Source organism: Eschrichtius robustus, chromosome X (assembly GCF_028021215.1).
Source record: "Eschrichtius robustus isolate mEscRob2 chromosome X, mEscRob2.pri, whole genome shotgun sequence".
In the NCBI taxonomy this organism is placed as follows: domain Eukaryota; kingdom Metazoa; phylum Chordata; class Mammalia; order Artiodactyla; family Eschrichtiidae; genus Eschrichtius; species Eschrichtius robustus.
The window spans coordinates 89913129-89934131 of NC_090845.1; the positions used below are offsets into that span (position 1 = coordinate 89913129).

General features: G+C 42.4%; 1 protein-coding gene across 2 annotated transcripts; it reads right to left on the reverse strand.

The window, feature by feature from the left end:
• Positions 1 to 722: 722 nt before the first annotated feature.
• Positions 723 to 20225, reverse strand: BTK (Bruton tyrosine kinase). 2 transcript variants are annotated; one of them, XM_068533078.1, is made up of 18 exons: positions 20070 to 20225; positions 19423 to 19521; positions 17445 to 17513; positions 15881 to 15962; positions 10629 to 10757; positions 10248 to 10315; positions 9185 to 9372; positions 8704 to 8766; positions 8058 to 8112; positions 7688 to 7767; positions 7381 to 7508; positions 6490 to 6564; positions 5818 to 5989; positions 5099 to 5315; positions 3981 to 4045; positions 3252 to 3370; positions 2587 to 2744; positions 723 to 794 (listed from the first exon to the last, which is right to left on the reverse strand). In XM_068533078.1, exons 1-18 carry the CDS (start codon positions 20208 to 20210, stop codon positions 723 to 725), a joined length of 1980 nt encoding a protein of 659 aa, XP_068389179.1. In that variant the 5' UTR covers positions 20211 to 20225. The 2 variants fall into 2 exon arrangements, with proteins under 2 accessions (XP_068389179.1, XP_068389177.1); XM_068533076.1 differs by lacking the exons at positions 5099 to 5315; positions 5818 to 5989; positions 6490 to 6564 and having other exon boundaries at positions 7445 to 7508; positions 20070 to 20210.
• Positions 20226 to 21003: the final 778 nt, after the last annotated feature.

Consider the following 21003-nt stretch of genomic DNA (forward strand, 5'->3'; position numbering starts at 1 on the left):
GAGTTTACCCCGCCTGAGGTAGGGAAAAGAGGATCTGGCGGTATTTGTCTCCAACTGTCAGATTCATTCCAATAGCATCTAATGCCTACTGCGTGTCAGGCAGTGTGCTTTGGTTTGTGATCACTGTCTCTGATTCAGAAGCAGAATTTTCCAAGAGCCAGAGGGGTTAAATGCGGAGAATCCTGTGGAGTTCTCCAAGTAGGAATATGACAAACCAGTGCCACACAGCAGTTTTATAGGGCGCTTCAGAGAGGCTGCATGATTAATCGAAATAGCAAGAAACTTTCATGCTTTCCAGTAATTTTATTTTATCAAAACACCCTCCCCTCCCATTTTTATGACACCATTTTATTCCTGCCAAATTCTGCCTCCCTCCCCGCAAGCTCTATTGCCTACCCAAAGAGCAGTTGGACCCATTGTGAGGCTATTTACATTCCCTCCCTCCCCAAAAATGTTTCCATCCCAATTTCAGTCTGTTTTAATACTCTTGGGAAATTTCCTCTCTGGGGGAAAATACCAGGTACAATAATTCCTTGGCCTTTGCTCAGAAGGTACTATCCAAGGGAAGAGATAGAAAGGCATTCCTAGATGTGGAGAGGGGCCTTTGTGTATTCAGCAAGAGCACAAAGGCTCCAGGGCCAGTAAGCCTGGGCTTTCCTCAAAGAAAGTGAAATTGGGGCTTGTGGAGTAGAGGAGTAGAACCAAGAAGCTTATTGGTGAGCTCAGGATTCTTCATCCATGACATCTAGAATGTTGCTCAGAAGAATTTTGAAGGTGGGACGTTCATCTGCTTTCTAAAACCAAAGAAAAAATAGTGTTATAGTGGACTAGAGTCCAAAATTCAAGGGAAACACAGTGAGTAAACAGCAAATGTTTATGAAGTTTATGCTATGTGCCCAGTAGCATACCCTGTGGATTACCAAAAGAAAAAAAGGGGTGGGGGGAGAAATAGAAGTGCTCCATAAAGTCCTCGTGCGCTTTAAATCTTTAGTAACTCGGCTTATTCATGTGGTGAGGACACTGTGAAAATTCCACTGACAAACACTGATTAAAACTAAGGGCAAAATTCATTACATAATTGTGCACCAATGCATTCTTATTTTGGAACCTCAAGTGGCTACCAAAGAAGTTTAAGTGGTTGACAGAGCTGAAATCCTATAAGCTGTGATCATTTTTAGTTTGGTTTCAAACACTTGTTTCTACCATCCTGTAGCCAAAGTTAACAAAGGAATTAACATTTCAAGACCATGGGCTGCATCACTGGGTAGGGATCCTAAGCATCTGGGACCTCTTATTACCACCGTCTGGCCTCCAGACTAAGGCCCTTTGTGATAGCCATTGGTCCATAAGCCCCTGAGGTATTTAGTGATTCAGGGCATATTCATGCAAGAAAGGTCTCAATCCATCAGAACTAAAAAGTCATCAGTTTCTTGTTCCTTTGAATCAGTGATTCTCAAACCTAGCTGAGTATCAGAATTTCCTGGGAAGTTTAAAAAGACGTACCCGAGTCCCGCTCTAGACATACCTAATCAGATAAGGCCCAGTCATTTGCAGTTTTAAGAGTTTCCCAGGGATTCTGATGTGAATCCAGTTTCATGACTACTGCTTTAAACAGGCTGTGGAGAAAGTGCCTGTCTGAAATACTTAACTAGCAGAGTGAGCATGTCCCAGTTGGGAGGGAGCATAGTCAATCACCCTTAACCCTGCTTGGCATGGGAGAGAGAAGGGAAATGGCTCCTAGGGGTTCTCCCTTTCTCCACACTTTCTTTGTGACCTCAGTGATTTGTTGAAGGGAAAGGAGCCGTGTTCTGATCCAAATGCCCACTTTTCACCCCACAGAGATGGCTCCAGGTTCACATATATGCTTGTTGGACACTGTCTCTTTCCCTGTTTCTAGTGGGGCAGAACTAAGAGCTGAGCACTCATTTCCTACTAGACATTTAGGTTGCCAAATTAAGGTTGCCAGGGATCTACTGAAAGTGGAGAAGGCACCCCTGGAAGAACCCAAGGTGAGAGCAGCAAACCATTTTAATAGTGGGACAGGCTCTTTATTTTCAAAATACCATATCTACCCACATATCCCGTCATGCACTGCATTTAAAAAAAAAAAAAACCATGAGCACTACCTATTTTAGTTTCCTTTCAGGCCTTAGGGTTTTAAAAGAAATCTCATTTAGGACCACAGCCAGAAAAGGTGTGCAGTTAGTAAAGTAGAAGAAAGGGCCAATGACTCCCAAAGGAATGAACACAGATTTTAATGACTTTTCTTTTTTAATGTCCATACGCTTGTCTGAGTGCCTTTGGCTGCCTGCTTATGCTAGGTGACATGACCCCACAACACCTCTCTCCCTAAAGCCGAGTTGGTATTGGGGTCTGCTAATGATACTCTAGTGAGAATTGGAACGGGCCTGGAAAAACTTCTGGCCGTGAAAGGATTGGGATGTAGGCCAGGATCCAAGAATGTGCACAGCTATCTGTCTGTGCCCAGCTGCTGTGTGGCCCGGGAGAGTGGGGCCGGGGTGCTTGGCCAGCTAAATGGGAAAGCAGGTTCAAGGAAATAATTTGAGGTCCCAATAAAATACTTACCTCATGCCAGCAGCTATACATGATGGTATATACCCTCTCTGAAGCGAGATGAGGCCGGTAGAGACGTAGGCCTTGGGCAATGTGTTCAGCTGTTTCACTGTTAGTAAATCTTTCATATGGCATCTTCCCCAGAGAGTAAATTTCCCACATCAGCACCCCTAGAAAATGAAAAAAAATGTGTTGTTTCTGGGTAGTAGGGATCCTAGTCTCCCTAAATCAACCTCAAACATTACATTCATCTGGTTCTCCCCTCTGTGCTTTTTTTCATTTTGTTCAGACTTCTGCTATAGTACTGAGTACACTGGAGCGTAATCAGGGTTGCCCTTGACTATTAGTCCTTTAGGAGAGAGACAGCATCTTATTTCTCTTTATAGTTATAGGGTCTGGCAGAGTCCCTGGTACATAATCAGTATTCAGAAGCTGTGGCATACTGAATGAATTGTGTGTTTCCCTCAATATATTCTAAGTTCTAAGAAGGCAGGGATCGTGTCTAGTTTACTGTTTTTAATCCCCAGAAACCTCTGTGGTGCCTGACTCCCTAAGAATTAGATGAATGAAAGCAAGAACAAATAACAGTGTCTCTGTGCAGGTTGCAGAGTGTGAATTTCCCCCACTGCGTTCCTTTTCCTTTGAGCTGTATAATCCATGTGATCTTATTCACTCACCAAAAGCCCAAATGTCAGATTTGCTGCTGAACTTGCTATACATAAGAACTTCTGGTGGAGACCACCGGACTGGAAATTTGGAGCCTACTGAGCTTGTGTATTCATCATCCAGAACATACCTGCAAAGGATTCAGGACTTGTTACTGTTAGAATTTGGAGAGCTTGATATTTGCTTAAATTTTCTTGGCACAGCCACAAGAGTTGCACAAATATACGCCTACAGGCCAACCAGTGTCTTTTACAAATGTTATTTCTAACAGATTCCTGTTTTCATATCCGATTTAGCTTTCCTGGTTGACAATATGGTTACAGCAAGGATGAAGTGAAATAAGATCTAATAGGTACTCCCTTCCTCTTCTCTAGCCTTCTTTCCTTTCTCTTTTCGCGTCCTTCCCTTCCTTCTATTCTGCAGTTGTCAGTGGGAATTAGACTGCTTAGGAAAGAATGAGACATGGAGTAAAGTCAACAGGATTAACAGATCAACATAAAGTATTGGAGAAATTAGCTTTTAAAAAAAGAGCAAAGGAGAAAGGAGAAGAGAGGGATATAACAATAAAACAAGAGGTGAAAAGTGACTTAAACCATTCAGAGAAAGAAAAGGTATAGAAAGATGGTGGAAAAGACTAGAATTAGGGGGAAAAGGGAGAGGATTAAAAATTACAGTGTCACCTCATGTTTGTACCGTGCCATTTTTACTTTGAGAGGGAAAGATGAAAAAGGCACACTCACCTGGACAGGCCGAAGTCAGATACTTTAACAACTCCTTGATTGTTTACCAAACAGTTTCGAGCCGCCTGTAGTGCAACACATACCAGTGAGACTCTGTCCCTGGCACACAGGTTAAAGGCACAAAACTTCTGCCCACCAGGGGAGTGAGGCCAGGGAAGCCTCATCTTCACATAGAGACACCTTCCCACCTAACAGGAGTCAGTTGATGCCACTGAGAAATTTTGATGCACTTCCACCACATATAGAGCAACCCCCGTAGTCGTAAGTAAAGCACTGAGGACTTGCCTTCACTCATATTGGCAATTCCACGACAACCCTTCCTGCATTGAAATGCCGAGAGAATTAAGGGAGAGCAGAAGGCAAGTGTGTTTTGTTTTCTGCTTTTCTACCAGTGGGACTAGGGCGATTTGAGCCTTGGCCTGGCTGAAATAAACAGGGGCCCAAACTCGGATGCCTCCAGAGGCCAGGCAGGTGAAGTGACAGAGTGAAGTGGGTGGGTGGAGGTGTCAGGAAAGTGTCTGGTCTAAAGAAGGCCAGCCACTTTCCTGTAATCAGCTAGACCATATTGTAACACCAGGCCCACATTTTCCTAGGTGTCAGCTCCAGCCAACTGTTAGCATGGCCTATGAGAATGTGGGCCTGGTGTTACAAGATGGTCTAGATTTTCAAGAGAAGCTGGAAATTCAGTTCTTTAATGTGAAATGTTTTTAAGTGTTTGCTAACTAATACATAACATTTAAAAAAAAGAACCCAAATGCTCCAACAGACCCCCAGTTTGTGACTCTGATATAACCAAAATGATGGTTCTGTGCTAAGAGCAGTCCCATCAGGAAGCAGGGCTTCCCTTCTGCCACTGAAGGACCCCACCATTTCCTTGTCATGGTAGGGGGCTGGGAGTGAGTGCTCTAGCTCCCACCATGGCAGAACTTGTGGTGTTGAGGCTGGAGATCTTTGACTGGCTGACCACTGGGGCAGAGGCTCACCAAACTTATAGTGTTTTCTAGATAAAACTGAAATGATGGCTCCTGCCACCCTCCTCAGCCATGTATTATAGGTCTTCCTTTGCTACTTCCACCCCCTCAGCCCTCGGACCCAGGCCAATCCTTCTGAGGTCCTACCAGGTCTCGGTGGAGGAACTGCTTTGACTCCAGGTATTCCATGGCTTCACAGACATCCTTGCACATCTCCAGCAGCTGCTGAGTCTGGAAGCGGTGGCGCATCTCCCTCAGGTAGTTCAGGAGGCAGCCATTGGCCATGTACTCAGTGATGATGAAGATGGGGCGCTGTTTAGTGCAGACGCCGTACAACTGCACCAGTTTCTCATGGGACAGATTCCTACAGGAAAGGCAGTGAACCAGTCCTCCCTTTCTGGCTCTGAATACTATTCAGAAAGGAGCTGAGGAGGAAAGGAGTTGGCCTGGGAGTAGAGTGTCAGATGAGGGACCAAAATAACAAGTTGACGCTCCTCCTTCCTACCCTAAACTCCAAAGTGCCTAATATATGAGGGTGAGCCAGGATTTGGAGTCCATCAGTAGAACAGGAAACAAGCCCAGGGCTGAATGAACACTAAGGCTACATCAGAATGTCTTCCTTTTGAAAGTCTCATTTTCTACATTTACCCCCAAATGCTGCTGAGATGGTACACGCCCATGATCAATACTACTCTCCACCAATATCTAAGAGAAATGACTACCTTAGCAGTTACTCCCACTAATCAAAGTTTGAGCTCAGGCCGTGGTCCCAAATCTCTCTTACTATAAATCACCTTAAACCCCAGTGGGAACCATCCTGGTAATTCCTAGACTGGATGGAGAGTTGAGTTTGGACTGTAACTCACATCATGACTTTGGCTTCTTCAATGAACTCATCCTCAGACATGGAGCCTTCTTTGATCATCTTGACGGCCACGTCATACTGGCCCCTCCATTTCCCATACTTCACTACTCCAAATTGTCCAGTCCCCAGCTCCTTCAAGAAGGTCAGGTCCTTTGGATCGATTTCCCATGATCCTATAACAACAAAGCCTTGATGTGATTATTTGGGAGTCATGTATGTATAATTTCTACAATAGATAAGAATCCCTACTGGGGGTAGAAATAGACAAGCAGTAAAAGGGAAATTCTCAGGGGTACTAATCCATCTTTACTCAGGTAAATCTCAGGGACAGGGGATTACTGATTGGAGGAGTCTGGGAATTTAGGTACAAGTCAGGCATAAAGCAAGAAGATAAACTAGACATCCTCTTGAAATCCCTTTATGATTTTTTTCCCCACAATTAAAAAAAAAAATCCCTTTATGAATCTATGTTTTTGCAGTCCCAGTAGGAGCCACCAGAGGGAGAAAAATCATTAGATAACTTTGGTTTGGCTCCTTCTTAACCTTCCTTGGCAGCAGCTGGGATAGAACAGTGTGCTGCAAGGATGACTGAGAGGCAAGGTCTGGTTGGGTCTGCCAGACGTAGTCCTTCCAACTGGCCGGTCCACCCTACCCTAGAGAAATAATCAGTTACCGTAGCCCAGGCCTGCAGTGGAAGGCGCATTCTTGTTTTGTTGAGACACTGGATATTTGAGCCTAGATATGAGTCCTGAAACATACAAAGAGAGTCATGCTGCTGGTGCGGAGCAGGGGTGAGATGCCTCACACACCCTCACTTAAAGCCTCACGCTTCCAGTGGTCATCTTTCTAGTACATTTTGAATCCCAGAAGATCTCCATGAACCCGAATTTTTCTGGAAGTTTCTCCTCTTACAGATGTTTTTCAGGGACAAGAAAGAGAGAATGCTAACTGAAGTATACACCCCAGCTAAATATATCCCCACCTCCCAGCCTAGCCTTAACTCACATCCTACTTCTGCTTTTGATACTGAAAAGTGTAATTGGGACCACATAAAATGACAGCCCTGATACTGCCTTGCCTGGACATGGTGGATAGCAGCAAGCCTTCTTGATGAAGTTTTCCCATGTATTCGTGCTCTCACCCATCTCCCAGTTTTTAGAATGTCTACACTGCTTAGAAACTCTCTTCTGATGTTTTTGAGCCTGTATGTCCTTTGGGGGCAAGGACTTGAACTAATAATTTTCGTGTGTTCTCTAGTAACAAGAAAATTGCTGAGTATACACCAGGAACACAATGAATATTGCTGATTGATTAATTACCAGTCTCCTTTATGTCTTTCCTTAGCACTGAGCATCAATCACCAAATAAGAAGTCAGTCCCTACTGGGCATAAGGTCTGCCTTTGACCACCTCTTCACTTGACCTCGACCCAGCATCACAGGGGTTTATTTTCACAGCTAATTCCCACGACCCTGTGAGGCTTATTCTTCCCCTAACCACCTTGTCCCAAATTGCTTCTCCTGGTACTTGTCACACGCTTCTTCTCTGGTTCCCCTGGTACTTACCTGCAGAGTTATGCTGATGGTAGTTAATGAGCTCAGGGATGGTGCTGAAAAGGTGCTTCTCAGCCAGGTAATACTGGCTCTGAGGTGTGGAACACACAACATAATGGCGTATCACCCCTTGAGGTTCCCTGAAGAAGTGGACGCTGAGTCAGCAACTTGGGAACAAGGGTCCAAAGGACCCAAGAAGTGAAGTGAGATGAGTTTTGAGTTTAAGTGACAGAGGATGTGAGAGGAGCACTTCATTAAGGAACTGTTGGTTGGGCACCCCTGTCCTTTGTCCCCAGGGCCTTGAAACAGTAACACTTACCCTGTAGATTTGGCAAACACAGACACAGTATATTTTCCAGCTTTGCTGGAGTCTCTAACAATGAAGCCTCCTTCTTTCCCCTGAAACGATGAAAAAGCAGCTGACCGTCAGGAGGAAGTGGTGCTCACACCTGGATCCCACCTGCCCAAACCCGAGAGAAAATATTATAGGAGCCTTGATTTCACTGCCAAGTTCCATGTTTGAGCTGCAGCCTCATTGCTTTTGACAGTGAAAAGTATAATTGGGACCCCATAAAATGACAGCGTTGACACTGCTTTGCCTGGAGATGGCGGACAGCAGCAAGCCCGCAATTCAGGATCCTTGCTTGCTGTGCAAGGAGAATGCCATTTGCTTGTGGTCACAAACTTACCTCTTGCTTTAGCAGTTGCTCAGCTTGACTCCGAGTCATGTGTTTGGAATACCACCTGTAAAGGGAGAGTGCTTGTGTGGCTCCCAGGCCATGGTGTAAGTAGCTCAGAGATTAGAGTGCTATCTGTGGCTCCTCCATGCCAGTGAGTCAGTCAATTCACTCAACCTCTATTTACTGAGTGTCTTATCACGTGCATAGCATACTACATCCCTTTCCCAAAGCTTGCTTGGCACTGAAGAATCATGGAAATGGAGAGTAGAGGGCAAAGGCAGGTGGCAGAAGGTTGCAGGGAAGGGATCAGGGACAGGGCCTTCAAGGACAACCCACTTCCATGATTAGGGAGAAAGCACATCCACAGAAGTTTGCCATTTTCACCTTTTCAAATGTTTCCTATCAGGTTGTCGTAGTGTGGTTCTTCTGGATTTGGGGGGAGGAGGGGGTGTGGTGACCTCTCCAGCTTTCATCAACAGGGTGTTTGGGATGAGGGTAAGACAGAGGCACTAACTTGAGTGGCATCATTTGACCCAGTTGACACTGATTTTAATAGGTACCTTGAAATCAAAATTTTGTTGAAAGTATAAAAAAAGTTTATACTATAGTTAGTTCCTCTGGGAAGATTGTGTGCTAGGAACATAAGCATACTCACTCATACATTTCTATGGAGTCCTCTGCTTCGGTTACATAGTTACTAGGGATGTAGCCTTCTTGCCTGTAGAGGAGACAACGTGATCGATCATCCAGCACTTCCCATCCTGGGTGATAGACAGATTTGGATGCCCTGTATCCTTGGGCTCATAACCAATCTCGAATGGAGGTATATAAAATGCCCCTCCTTCAAAGAGAATCATGTTGCCAATGCATGGCTAGGCCAGTGAAGTGTGTAGCTTCTGCACATGCGGCATTGATGACATGTGCTCGACAACATGTGGGCCAGACTGTACAGGCTCAGAGAGGTGGCCACGTGTAGAGCTGCCCTCTGAGAAGTACTTGGAGGGAGAGCATATTCCTTTTGGTGTGGGAAGAACAATTTCTGATCAGGATACTGAGTAGGGGAATTATGCTGCAGGACTTTGCGTGTGTATAGAGTAGGTGGGCACAAGGCTCAGGAAGGGCAGGCGTGGACTCACCCATTTTTATCCTGGGCTCGCCACCAGGGTAAGTTGCTCTCCTCCAGGATAAAATACTCGTTGCCCTTCCGCAGCTGTAGATCATTTGCATTCATTGGCATGTAGTCATAAAGGGCTACAACTTTTTTCAGCTCACTTGTCGAGACAGGTGCTGCTGTTGGCTCAGGGGGCAGTGGCTTTTTTAAGATCTGTGTTGTTAAGAGGAAAAAGTAGGGGTGGGGTTGGCTAGATGTTGGCTAGATATGAAGCACTCTCCTGTTCTTCCCCAGCTCTCTGGCTTACTGGAGACACTGTTCTAACCCAAATCAGGCAAAATAAAAGGTTTATTCAGCATTCATTCAACAACCAGTTTTAAGCACCCATGCAGGGGCTCTCAGCCTGGAATGCACATCAGAACCATCTAGCAGGCGGTTAACAATCCTGACACCTAAGCAGTTTCAAAGACCAATTATGTCAAAATCTCTGAGGGCTGGACCCAGGTATCAGTATTTTTAAACTTCCTGGACAAAAACCATGTACAGCCGTAATCGGGAAAGCTTCTTGGCACTACTAAGAAGCCAAGAAGTACATGGACTTCTACTAAGTACATGGACCTACTAAGTGGCTCTGAATCTTCTTTTCTTAGTTTGTAAAATGAGTATAATAATTCCTGCCTTGCTTACTTACAATATATGAGAAAGGGCTTTCTAGACCTCAAAAAGTAACCCCCAAAATCAAGTTTTAAAGTAACATAATAGTGATAAAATCAAGATATTGGGTATATGGATATTCACTGTTAAAAATTTTCAACTTTATGTTTGAAAATATTTTTCATTTAAAAAAATCAGGCTTTGTTTTGTTTTAAACAGGTGATTGGATTAAAAGGTTGCCAAGAGCTTCCTACTAGCCCTCTATCTCTCCACTGAAGAGGAAGTCCTAATTAGAAGGACAAAGCCCCTGTCTCAGCAAGAATACCAATTTACACTGCCAAATCCCAGGGAGAATTCTAAGACTTTGGTCTGTTTTCAGGGTGTGATTGTAAGTTTCAATTTAAACAGTAGCAGCACCCAATTTCCCTGTATACCTGGTCCTCCTCAGGCGTGGGAGGAAGAGGCTTTTTCGTCTTTCGGTGCGAACTCCCAGGTTTTAAGCCTGCAAAGTGAGAAACCAGTGACGATAGATACAGAGTGCATCTTCAGAAAGGGCCCAGGGACAGGTTTGGTCAGGAAATTTACTCTTGTACTCATTGACTTTACATAAGTTAGGAAAAGTCTGGAATGATACAGCCCAATGCTAGTCGCCCAGCTGTAAGAGCAGAGCACCAGCTGAATTTTGGCCCCCACTGATCCCCTCTCCCACCCTCCTTTGTGCACTGGCCAAAATGTACAAACCTGGGTTTGATAGAGCCCTGAGAAAGTGATGGATAGTCAAAGGAGGGAGAAATTATATTGATCACATCTCTTACTTCCATTCCTGTTCTCCAAAATTTGGCAGCCCATAGCATTTTTGGCTGTCTGAGAGCAGCAGAGATACTGCCCATCGATCCAGAAGCAAGGGTGGTATTTCTGTACCAGATCACTGTTGTACCGGATTACTGTAACAGGAGAGAAGAGAGAGAGAGAGAAAGAGGTCACATCTGACATGTGGGAGAAGCCACCATAGGCATGTTTTCCTCCTTGAGTTTAGTAGTGAACTTCAAACGACTGCCCCTTCCTCAGCCACCCTGAAGGGAAGCAGACACAGGACCAGTTGGCTCACATGCTTGGCCCCAGAGAGTTCCTGTGCAGTTCTCTTCAGTGGTCTGTTATGATGACTATCTCCCAACCGGTGACCAAAGTGATAAGAATATCTGATTCTCCAGAGCCCCAGAACAAAAATATGTTATCTATGTTTTTCTGGTAGCCATTACAATCTTCCTGTAAGGCAGGTGTTGACTATGGTGGTCTTTTCCAGTTAAGGGAAACAACGTGACAAGCCAGACTCTCACTCCGTCTCTCAATATACCAATGTCCCAGCTCCTGGAGTGATCTTTTAGAGATATTTGTCTTTGTGAGAACTTCTGCCTCACGCTTTCTGTGTTCATAAAACAGTCAACAGAGCAGAGCTCAGGATCAAATGAAGGTGATTCTGCCTCTAGAATAAACATAGTTCAGTCTTCCTAGGGCCACTGAGGTAGGTTGAGCTCATTTTGGGAGACAAACACAGCAGTTCCATTTCCCTCACAGGGTTGTGAGGCCCCAAAGATCTCTCAGGATGAGAGATTTGCAGATAAGAGGAATTAGTTTTACAGTTTTTAATACTGTGGCACTGCAAGAATCTTAACCGGAAGTCAATTAGACAAGTCATCCTGGGATCATGTTGCCAGATAACAGAAAAGCAAAGACAAATGAAATAATTGACAATAGCTAGCACTGGGGCAAAGACCTAGGCTGGTCTAAGAATATGCATATTTGAGGACATACACATTTCAGCATTGATGCTAAAAAGAAGCTCTGCATAACTTTTTTTTAAAGATTAAAAACAAGAACAAAATAAAACCTTCCTCTGTAGAGACCAACTTAAGTCCTTAAGAGCTTGCTAGTCACACTCCACTCACTTAAGACCTTGGGGGAGGCCTAGAAGCTACTGGTGGCCAGATGCATTTTATAGGCAAATGAACAAAAAGTGCCATCTTTTTTTTAAAGTGCTATCTTGATGCTTTTCTAAACATGGATTTGAAGGCTTCTAACCAGTCTACCCTGCCCACCCTCACCCCTCGCTTTTTCAGCATACCCCTTCACCATTGCACCAAATGCAGGGTGGTGGGAGCTGTTCAGATGGGGTGCAGGCTATAGGGGGCTACGTCGTCTGTAGAGAACTTTAAAATAATAAAACCAAGCAAAAGTCTGTCTGACTTTTATTATCACCAGGCACTGGCAGTTCTGAACAATGTTCCAGGTACTCCTCCCGGCCAGGACTGATTGCTCCCACCCTCTGCCCTTCCCCCGCATGCCACTACCATCACCCAGGGATTTGAAGATTCTTGGGTGCAGGCTTGGGCACCAGTAGACATTTCAAAAATTCTTAATCAACAACTAGCTGCTCTGATAAATTAAGCTATGCTAATATGCTAATGAGAGGCCATAGGGCTTCCTGCCCTCCTACCTCCAGCACACTCATTATGAACCCACCCTACATTCCCAAATAATTAAGAGGTCCCTCGAAGATGGCACTCCTTCTTTTGTTGGTTAACGCAGCGCTGGTATTTCCAGCTACTTAGGAGAGAATTGCAAAAGCAGAGTGTTACAAACTGAATGTTTGTGTCCCCCCAAATTCATATAATGAAGCCCCCCCAGTGCAATGATATTAGGAGGTGGGGCCTTAGGGAGGTAATTAGGTCATGAGAGTGGAGCCCTCATGATGGGATTAGTGCCCTTAGAAGAAGAGACTGGAGAGAAATTCTTTCTCTGCCATGTGAGAACACAGTGAGAAAGTGACCGGTCTGCAAGCCAGGTAGAGAGTTCTCACCAGGAACTAAATTGGCCAACACCTTGATCTTGGACTCCCCAGCTTCCAGAACTGTGAGAAATAAATGTTTGTTGTTTAAGTCACCTGGTCTATGATGTTTTGTTATGGTAGCCCAAGCTGACTATGACAGCGTCCTAGTGGGAGGACTAGGAGAAAACTGCTTACTTCACCAATGCATGGGGCCAGCCCTATCTGGGAAGCACTAATGGTTAATGCACATTCCAAGTACTTGATGGGTTGATCTCTCATATTCATTTTTTTCAGGATAATGGCTAAAATTCTGTTTGGGGAATGAATGAATGATTACTCCCCATATATGTCATTGGAGTTTCACTAATGCCACTCTTTCATTCATTTTGGTGAGGTCAGGTCATTTGCTTATTTTTGAAGCTGCAGTTAGGATAGGCTCTATTGAGCTTGACCAAATGAAGAGTCTAGGGTGAATGTAGACAAATATCTGTGGTGCTGTAACATTAAAGTGCCCACTGCCATGTTCAACGAAGTGGAAGGAGAGAGCCCAGGGCTAAGGCCTCAGGAATATAAACTTTGCATGGAAAGTACCACTGAAAAAAGATGGCAGCTCAATATGAGGTACCTGAGGCCCTACTTTTTAAATTGAAGTATAACTTACATATAATAAAATGTACAATCTAAGATATCCAGCTAACCACATTTGTGTACAACCATTTAACCACCTCAGATCCAGCACCTCAAAGGCTCCCTCATGCCTCTTCACAGCCAATACCACTACAGAGGTAGCCAGTATACCATGAGGTCCCCTTTTCATGTTAGTGATTACCAATTGGTTCATTTTACCTCAGAGTGGGATAACTTATCACTAGAGTGGGCACTCAATAAATATTTGTTGGGCTAACCTACAACTGGGTTCTCCCTCAGCTAGTATGTCCCACCTTCCTCTATTTCCAAACTAAATCCTAGCTGTCCATCAATGTGGATCCCAAGTTGGTGGTAGTTGTTTACTCTTGGAGAAAAATCAATTAACACACCTATTTGTTGGTCCCTTTCTCTGTGCAAGGCAATTTATGAGGCACTGTGGAGAGAACCAAAGAAGTACAAATATATATGCCCTCTGGAGCTCTGTGTGTACTTCTCTGCCTTGGAGGTAGCATCTTGGTTTAGAGCACAGACTCTAGAGCCTGAGTTCAAAGCCTGACCCTGCCGCTTACTAACTGAGTGCCTTTGGGCCAGTTATTTAACCTCTCTGTACCTCTGTTTTCTCATCTCTAAAATGGGGATGGTGAAAATAACTGCCTCATATGGTTGATATGAAGAAGAAATGAGTTAATATATGTAAAGAATTTAGAGAAGATCCTGGATCATAATAAGCATTACTGAAGTGCTCATTTTGTACCCCCAGGGCTAAAGCCGACCTCTTACTTCAAAACATGTCAAGAACTGAACTGTGTGGTGCAAGATAGGACCTATTTGTAATCTTCACATGGCCTTACTCTAAAATATCTTGCAGCCAACTACAGGTGCAATTTCTGGGCTTGAGAACCAAGCAGCACAAAAATATGCAATGAGCTTAGGCTTTGGAGTCAAACAGACCTAGGGGTGTAGTAAGAACCCAGGCTCCACCACTCACTAGCTATGTGCCCTTGAGCAACTTACTTAACCTCTTTGAGCTTCAGTTCCCTCATCTGTAAATAGGGGAGTAATACATACTTAATAAGCTTATTGTAAGGATTAAATGTGCTAGTCCTGTTTGAAGCACTTGGCACAGAGCCTGGTACAGAGTTAGTGCTCATTAAGTGTTAGTTGATGTTTTTAGCCCAAGGTTGCTGTGAGAATTAAATGAGATAATAAATACAAGGTGTCTAGCTTGGTGTCTGGCACATAGAAAGAACTAAGTAAATGACACTTCTCTTTCTTTCTCCTCTCCTCTTTCAGCTTGAAAGATTTGATGATTTTTATGTTAGCCAGACTTACATTCAAGGGAGTGAACAAAGCTGGTGTAGTCAGCCACTGCATATCAGAGTCTAAGTGTTTATTAAGACAAAGGGCTGTCACGCAATAACCCAACCATGCCGTTATCAGTCTGCCATCCTTCCTGTTTCTCTAGGCAGCCTTTCCTGATGTCAACTCAACCAGTTAATCTCTCAGTCACTTGACATGTGGCTATATATACACACAAATATGTGTGCATGCATCCTGTGCTGTAAGCATTTACAGTCAAGTTTATCTGAGCACACTGTATGGTCTATGTGAAATACTGAACTATATTCAAGTTGAGGTCCTCACAAAGCAAGGAACATGAAATAGTTCCTTGGAAAATATTTATCCACAATGAAAAGATGTACAGTGCTTTCTTGTACAGTGCTTTAGAGTTTTCCATGTGCTTTCACATACATTACCTCATTTGATCCTTAGGACAACCCTGGAGGTAGGTACTGTAGGCATCATTATTATTCCTCTTTCAGAAGAAAAACCTGAGCCTCAAAGAAGCTTGTTGGCCTACTTGCCAGAGGTCACCCAGCTTATTAGTGGTAGAAGAGGACTTGGAACCAGGTTCTTTACTCTGACCCCAAGCACTCTCATAATCATGTATTTAATTTTTTTGGAACTAGATATTTCATACCTAGGATTCAAAATATTGAAATAACCATTGAATGCCACACCATACCACCCTTGTAATTGGTGTAAAGAACAAGATCTCTTTTATAAATAGGGAAATGGAAGGGCCTACAATTACAAAATTGCATTAGAGAGACAGTGGTAGAACAGAGTTGAAACTCTTAGTCTATCATGTGATCTTTTATTCATATGATGGACTATTAAACTCAATTGTATCACTAATATGGAAGAAAATGCAATATTTCTCCCCCCATTCTCTCTCTCTCCTCCCTTCTCTCTCTCCCTCCTTCCCTTCTCCCTCTCTTTCTTCTTTCTTTCACCTCCCTTCTTCCATCCATTCTTTTTTCCTCTCTCCCTTTCTTCTTCTCTCCTTCCCTCCCTGTTCCCTTTTTCTTTCCTTCTTTCTTTCCTTTTTCTTTCTTTCTTTCTTTCTTTCTTTCTTTCTTTCTTTCTTTCTTTCTTTCTTTCTTTCTTTCTCTCTCTCTCTTTTCTTTCTCTTTTCTTTCTCTCTCCTTTCTCTTTTTCTCCCTCTCTCCCAACTTTTCTCTTTCCTTCCTCCCTTCCTTCCTTTCCTTCTTTCTTTGGAAACTAGTTTATTTTCCAAATAATTCTCACCATTTTTGAGCTGGTGAATCCATCGCTTCCTCAGTTCTTCAGTTGGGGAGAAGACATAGAGAGGCCCTTCATCATATACAACCTGGGGCAATGGACACACAGACTTCAGCAGTTAGGAGTCAGGAAAAAAAAAGACCTTGAAGGAACTAATCTTAAGCTACAACTTTGTATAATGATACTGGAAAACAAAAAAAAGGCAGGGTCTTCAGTGAGCCATGGAGCTGGGGTCATGTGAACCATCTGAAGAATTCCTGAACAATTCATATCCAGGGATGTAGGACTTAGAAACTCTTTGCTTTGTGAATACTCCTGGGTCCTCTTGACTTGTATTTCAATTTGTGTGTAAACTTAGTTCATAATCTTCAGCCCTTGGTGGAGTCAAGATTTTTGTTTATCCAATGAAGGATATTTTATGATCTTATTAAACCTTGAGTTTGTATAGAAGATAATTGAAGTAATGATTTATGTAACAAATCTTGATTAGTACAAGTGGATTATACACTTCATCAATATGGAGCAAATTTTTAACTCTTGGCTGATTTCCCCCCCACTGCCTAGTGGCCTCCCCTTGCCAATATTAGCCAAAATAAACCACGTTTGGAACTACATACCTACTTCAAAAAGAGTGAAGTATATATTAAGCATTGTCATCAAATCAGTCAGTAGTTTTTGAACACCACACATGTACAGGGCATTGTGCTAGGTGTTATGGAGATGTACAAAACATATAAGATGTGGTTCCAACCCTCACAGACTTGATAGACATCACAGTGGATTCTAAAGTCAAATGTAAATTAATTTTGAATTATCTGCTATTTACCAGTATCCACTAGCCCAGTCAAACATCAACTTATTGAAAGACAATGGTAGTAAAACCTGTGTCTAAAACACCCCTCCTTCACAGGTTTTGTAAACTTTGTTACAGTCAGGGACATGAACAAGATCCTTTTACATTTTTCTTTTTGCTTGTTAGTCTTGCTGTGCTCATAAATCCATGACAGAAAGCCCCCTCCCCTGAGACTTTCCACTTCCTTTTCTGGCTTTCACTGTTGCAGAGGCTGCTATATTCATGACATGTGGCCTCAGGGTTCTCAGGACATCATAAGCAAACCAAATCAGAGATTGAATCTGAAGCTCTTGCTCTCTTTTATGGCTTACATTGCATCTACCAAACAGATGTCTATGTGGCTCTTCAGTTATTCCAGACTAGAACTAAGTTTATACGTAAGTCTAATAAGCCTTCCCTACACCGAACTTCCTAATACTACTCCTTCCCTCCCCTCTTCTGTCTTTTCAACCCACATGACCACCATTAGACAGATAGGCAGAACCAGAAGGAAGTGAAATGCTCACTTAACAAACAGAGCATCTTTCTCAATGCCATTACCATAGACAAGACACACCATAATAGAGTTAGTGCCATTATGGATTCTCTTTGAGGTGTAGAGACTAAAAGAAACTATGCTTGATTGGAAAAATAGAAAAGCAAACACTCACAGCCCATGCCATCCCTAACGATTATATTACAGGTCCCTTTGTGAGCTAGTGAGAGAAAATACCTTACCTGGAAGGGGTAAGGGAACCTTTCAATAATTGAAATCTGCTCCATTTCACTGCACTCTTCTCCCCTTCTCTGCAGTGACAGAAGAAATCATAGTTATTGGTTGATGCATTGCTCTTTTCTGGATTTCCCTAGGTACTGGGAGTCTTTTGCAGTGGTTCCAGAAGGCTCTCCTGCATGGACAATGCTAATCCTTAGTGATTGCTTCCTATATCCCAGTAGGGAAACATATCCATAGGATCCAGCACATACTCATTCAAAAAAAAAATCTGAGGTATCTCAAACTATTGAGGAAAGGGAGGTTAATCAATAAATGATGCTGGGACAAACATTTAACCACTAATATTGTCAGAGGTGGGGGGCGGGTGGTTAAGGTAGCTATTTCACACCATACACCAACGTAAATTCTGGATGGATTCAAGAGCTTTATATAAAAAAATGAAACTATGACTAACAGAAAAAAACATAACTGACTATTTACATAATTTTGTGAGCGGCAAGGCCTTTCTAATATAATGCTAAAAGTTAGAACCATTAAGAGAAAGATGAGCTAATTTGATGACATAGACTTTAAAACCCACTATGGTTAAAAAAAACAAGTATAAACAAAATTCAAAGATAAATGAAAAACTGGAAAATATTTTCAACATATAGTTAAAGTTAACATATCTAGATCTCTTAAAAAGTACTAGGAATAAGGTAAACATTTCAATAGAAAAACTGGCCAAAAAATTAACAGGAATTCACAAATGGAAAAATATAAATGAGCTGTAGACGTATAATTGTCCAACCTTATGAGTAACAAAAAAATTGCAAAATAAGTCAGCAATGAAGTATCATTTTTCTTGGCTTTCAAATTAACAAATATTTAAAATATCTGGCGTTGGAAAGAATGTAGAGGAATAGATAGTGCCACACAGAGCTTGTAGGTGTATATGATATTCAAATTCTACTTCTACAAAATTAAATAGAATAAAACTATAAAAATAACCAAAGCATACAGATTTCATAAAGAACAAAATATTACTCCTAGGAAGTTATTATAAAGAAAAGAATAACAAAAGTACATAAAGATGTATGCAAGAATGTTCCTTTCAACATGATTTATGATATCAAATAAATTGGAAACAACTTAAATGTCTAGTAATAGGAGATTGGTTAAACAAATTACAATATATCCATGATAGGGTATACTATACAGTCATTAAAATCATTTTATTAAAGAGTATCTATTGTTATGGGGAAAAGTTTATATTGTTAAGTTGAAAATGTAGGTGGCAAAGTAAGATGTGTAGTATAATATGATTCTATGTTTTAAATGTATAACATATATATTAGTGTGAGTGTATGTGTTGTTAATGGAGAAAAACATCTGTAAGTCCATACACGAACATGTTAATAGTTGTTTTAGCTGAATAATGAGACTATGCATTATTTTATCTTCTTTTTTGTGCTTTTTTTGTATCTTGCAAAGTTTCTATAATAAATACGCATTACTCTTGACGTCAGGAAAAAAATGATATTTAAAACAATCAACTAGGAAATCAGTAGACGTTATGTCCTCGAGAGGCTCTGGGAAATGAGAGAAGAAACAGTGAGCTACTAAAGAATCTCATGACTCAGAGCCCTAGAGTTCTGGCTTTCAGACTAACTCAAGCTTGTAAATCTGATCCTGGTGACCGAGGGAGTAAAACCAATCATCTCTGATCAGTTTGAAAACTTGATGTGATATCATCTTAAGATTGGCGTTACAAGTTTTCCAGATTAAGTGAGTTGTTCTGCATCTGGGGAAAAGACGCTGAGACTCAGCATAACCAATATGTGGCAGAGTGAAGAACATATAAGGGAGCTTTATGTGTCCCACACTGCACAGCATCACAGGTTTATTTACAGAGAATTGAAGTGTTCCAAGTTTCTTAACTGCAACCCTCCTGCCCACCCCCCCACCCCATGCCCAGTTCTAACCATGGCCTCTTCTCACCGGAATCTGTCTTTCAGGGGGAGGATTTTTCTCAGGAACCACTGTTTCAACACAGGTGATCTTCTCAACATCTATTGAACCCTTCTTACTGCCTCTTCTCTGAGAAAGAGAATGAGGAAGAAAATGGAGAAAGATTAAGAGCAATTAAGCAACCAGATGATTAGATTTTGCTATCTCATCATTCAACACAGTGAGGTGACACCCACACTCTATATCAGGACCTGTCATTTTGAAAAAAACGAACAAACAAACAAAACCCAAACAACTTCCAGATCTATTAACCTAACCTTTTTTGACTACCAGATGGAGGGCAAACACTATAAAAGAGTGGATGACTTTGTGTGCCTTTAACATAAAAAATAAGGAAGCAATTTCCAAGTCTTGGATTTCATTCTCAACAATCATTTAATGAGTGCTCACCAACTGCAAGAATCCATGGTGAGATTTTCCCCATAGCTTCTTAGCACCTTTGAATTTTTGCTCCAGTATGTCTGTAGCTAGTTCTGGGCTAGGAAACATTTTGCTGAGTTTGAAATGTACTTGGGTCCCTTCCACCTACCCCCTCCAACCAAAAAGGATCTACCTCCCCGCAAGGCAGATCTAAGGCCAAGTCCTTAAAACTCAGGTTTCACAGCAGAGAAACTCACCCCACGTTCAAAGTCATACTCATAGTAGGAAAGCTTCTGCACGGTCAAGAGAAAGAGGCGCTTCTTAAAGTTTAAAGGTGATGTTTTCTTTTTCTGCTGGGATCGCTTCAGAAAGATGCTCTCCAATATCACTGCAGCCATAGCTTCTTCTTTCTGGAGCTCACTGGGTGCTGTTGATAATGAAAGTTCTTGAGGACCCAACACATTGAACCTCATCCCTCCTGGTTCCCCCTCAGCCTAGCCACCTAGTTTCAAATGGAACAGAAACGTTCGAAGCTAACAAAGAACCTTCTTACTTTGACGTCCTCCTTCCATAGCCCCCATTTCTGCCAGTTTTCAGGTATAATGGATGCACATCGAAGTGGGGTGATTGATTCTACATCACGAGTTCATATAAACTGGGTTCTTGTATAAGGCAATGGAATGCTCTGGATATCAAGTGACATGTACCCATGTGCTTGGTAATGTCTAGAGGCAGATCTACACTAACCACCCTTTTATGATACGTGCAGAATCTGTGAACAGTAAAAGTCTCTGTGCAGCTGTTGACCCTTATATCCCCAGAAGGGATAATGCAGGTGCCAGAACTCCACTGAGGCAGATATTGGACTTTCAGTTCCCAGTTTCCTAGACAGTGAGTGTAATTTTTCATACATTGTCCCACTGGGGTCTGTAACCAAGGGGTCTAATAAGGATACGGAGGCTGCACCTGCAGTTATGGACATATACTAACTGCCACCCAACTGATTTTGCCCATCACCCTCTGGCTGAGCTACAAAGGATAGAAGCTTTGTTCTAAAATTGAAAAACAATTTTTGAGAGGTAGTTGTTTTGTTTTGTTTTTGATTTTCCCTTCCTTTTTGCTTAGATTAGTTCTTTCAGACAGCTGATGCAACTGTCTTAATCTTATAGATGCCCTCTCTGATCATTTGTG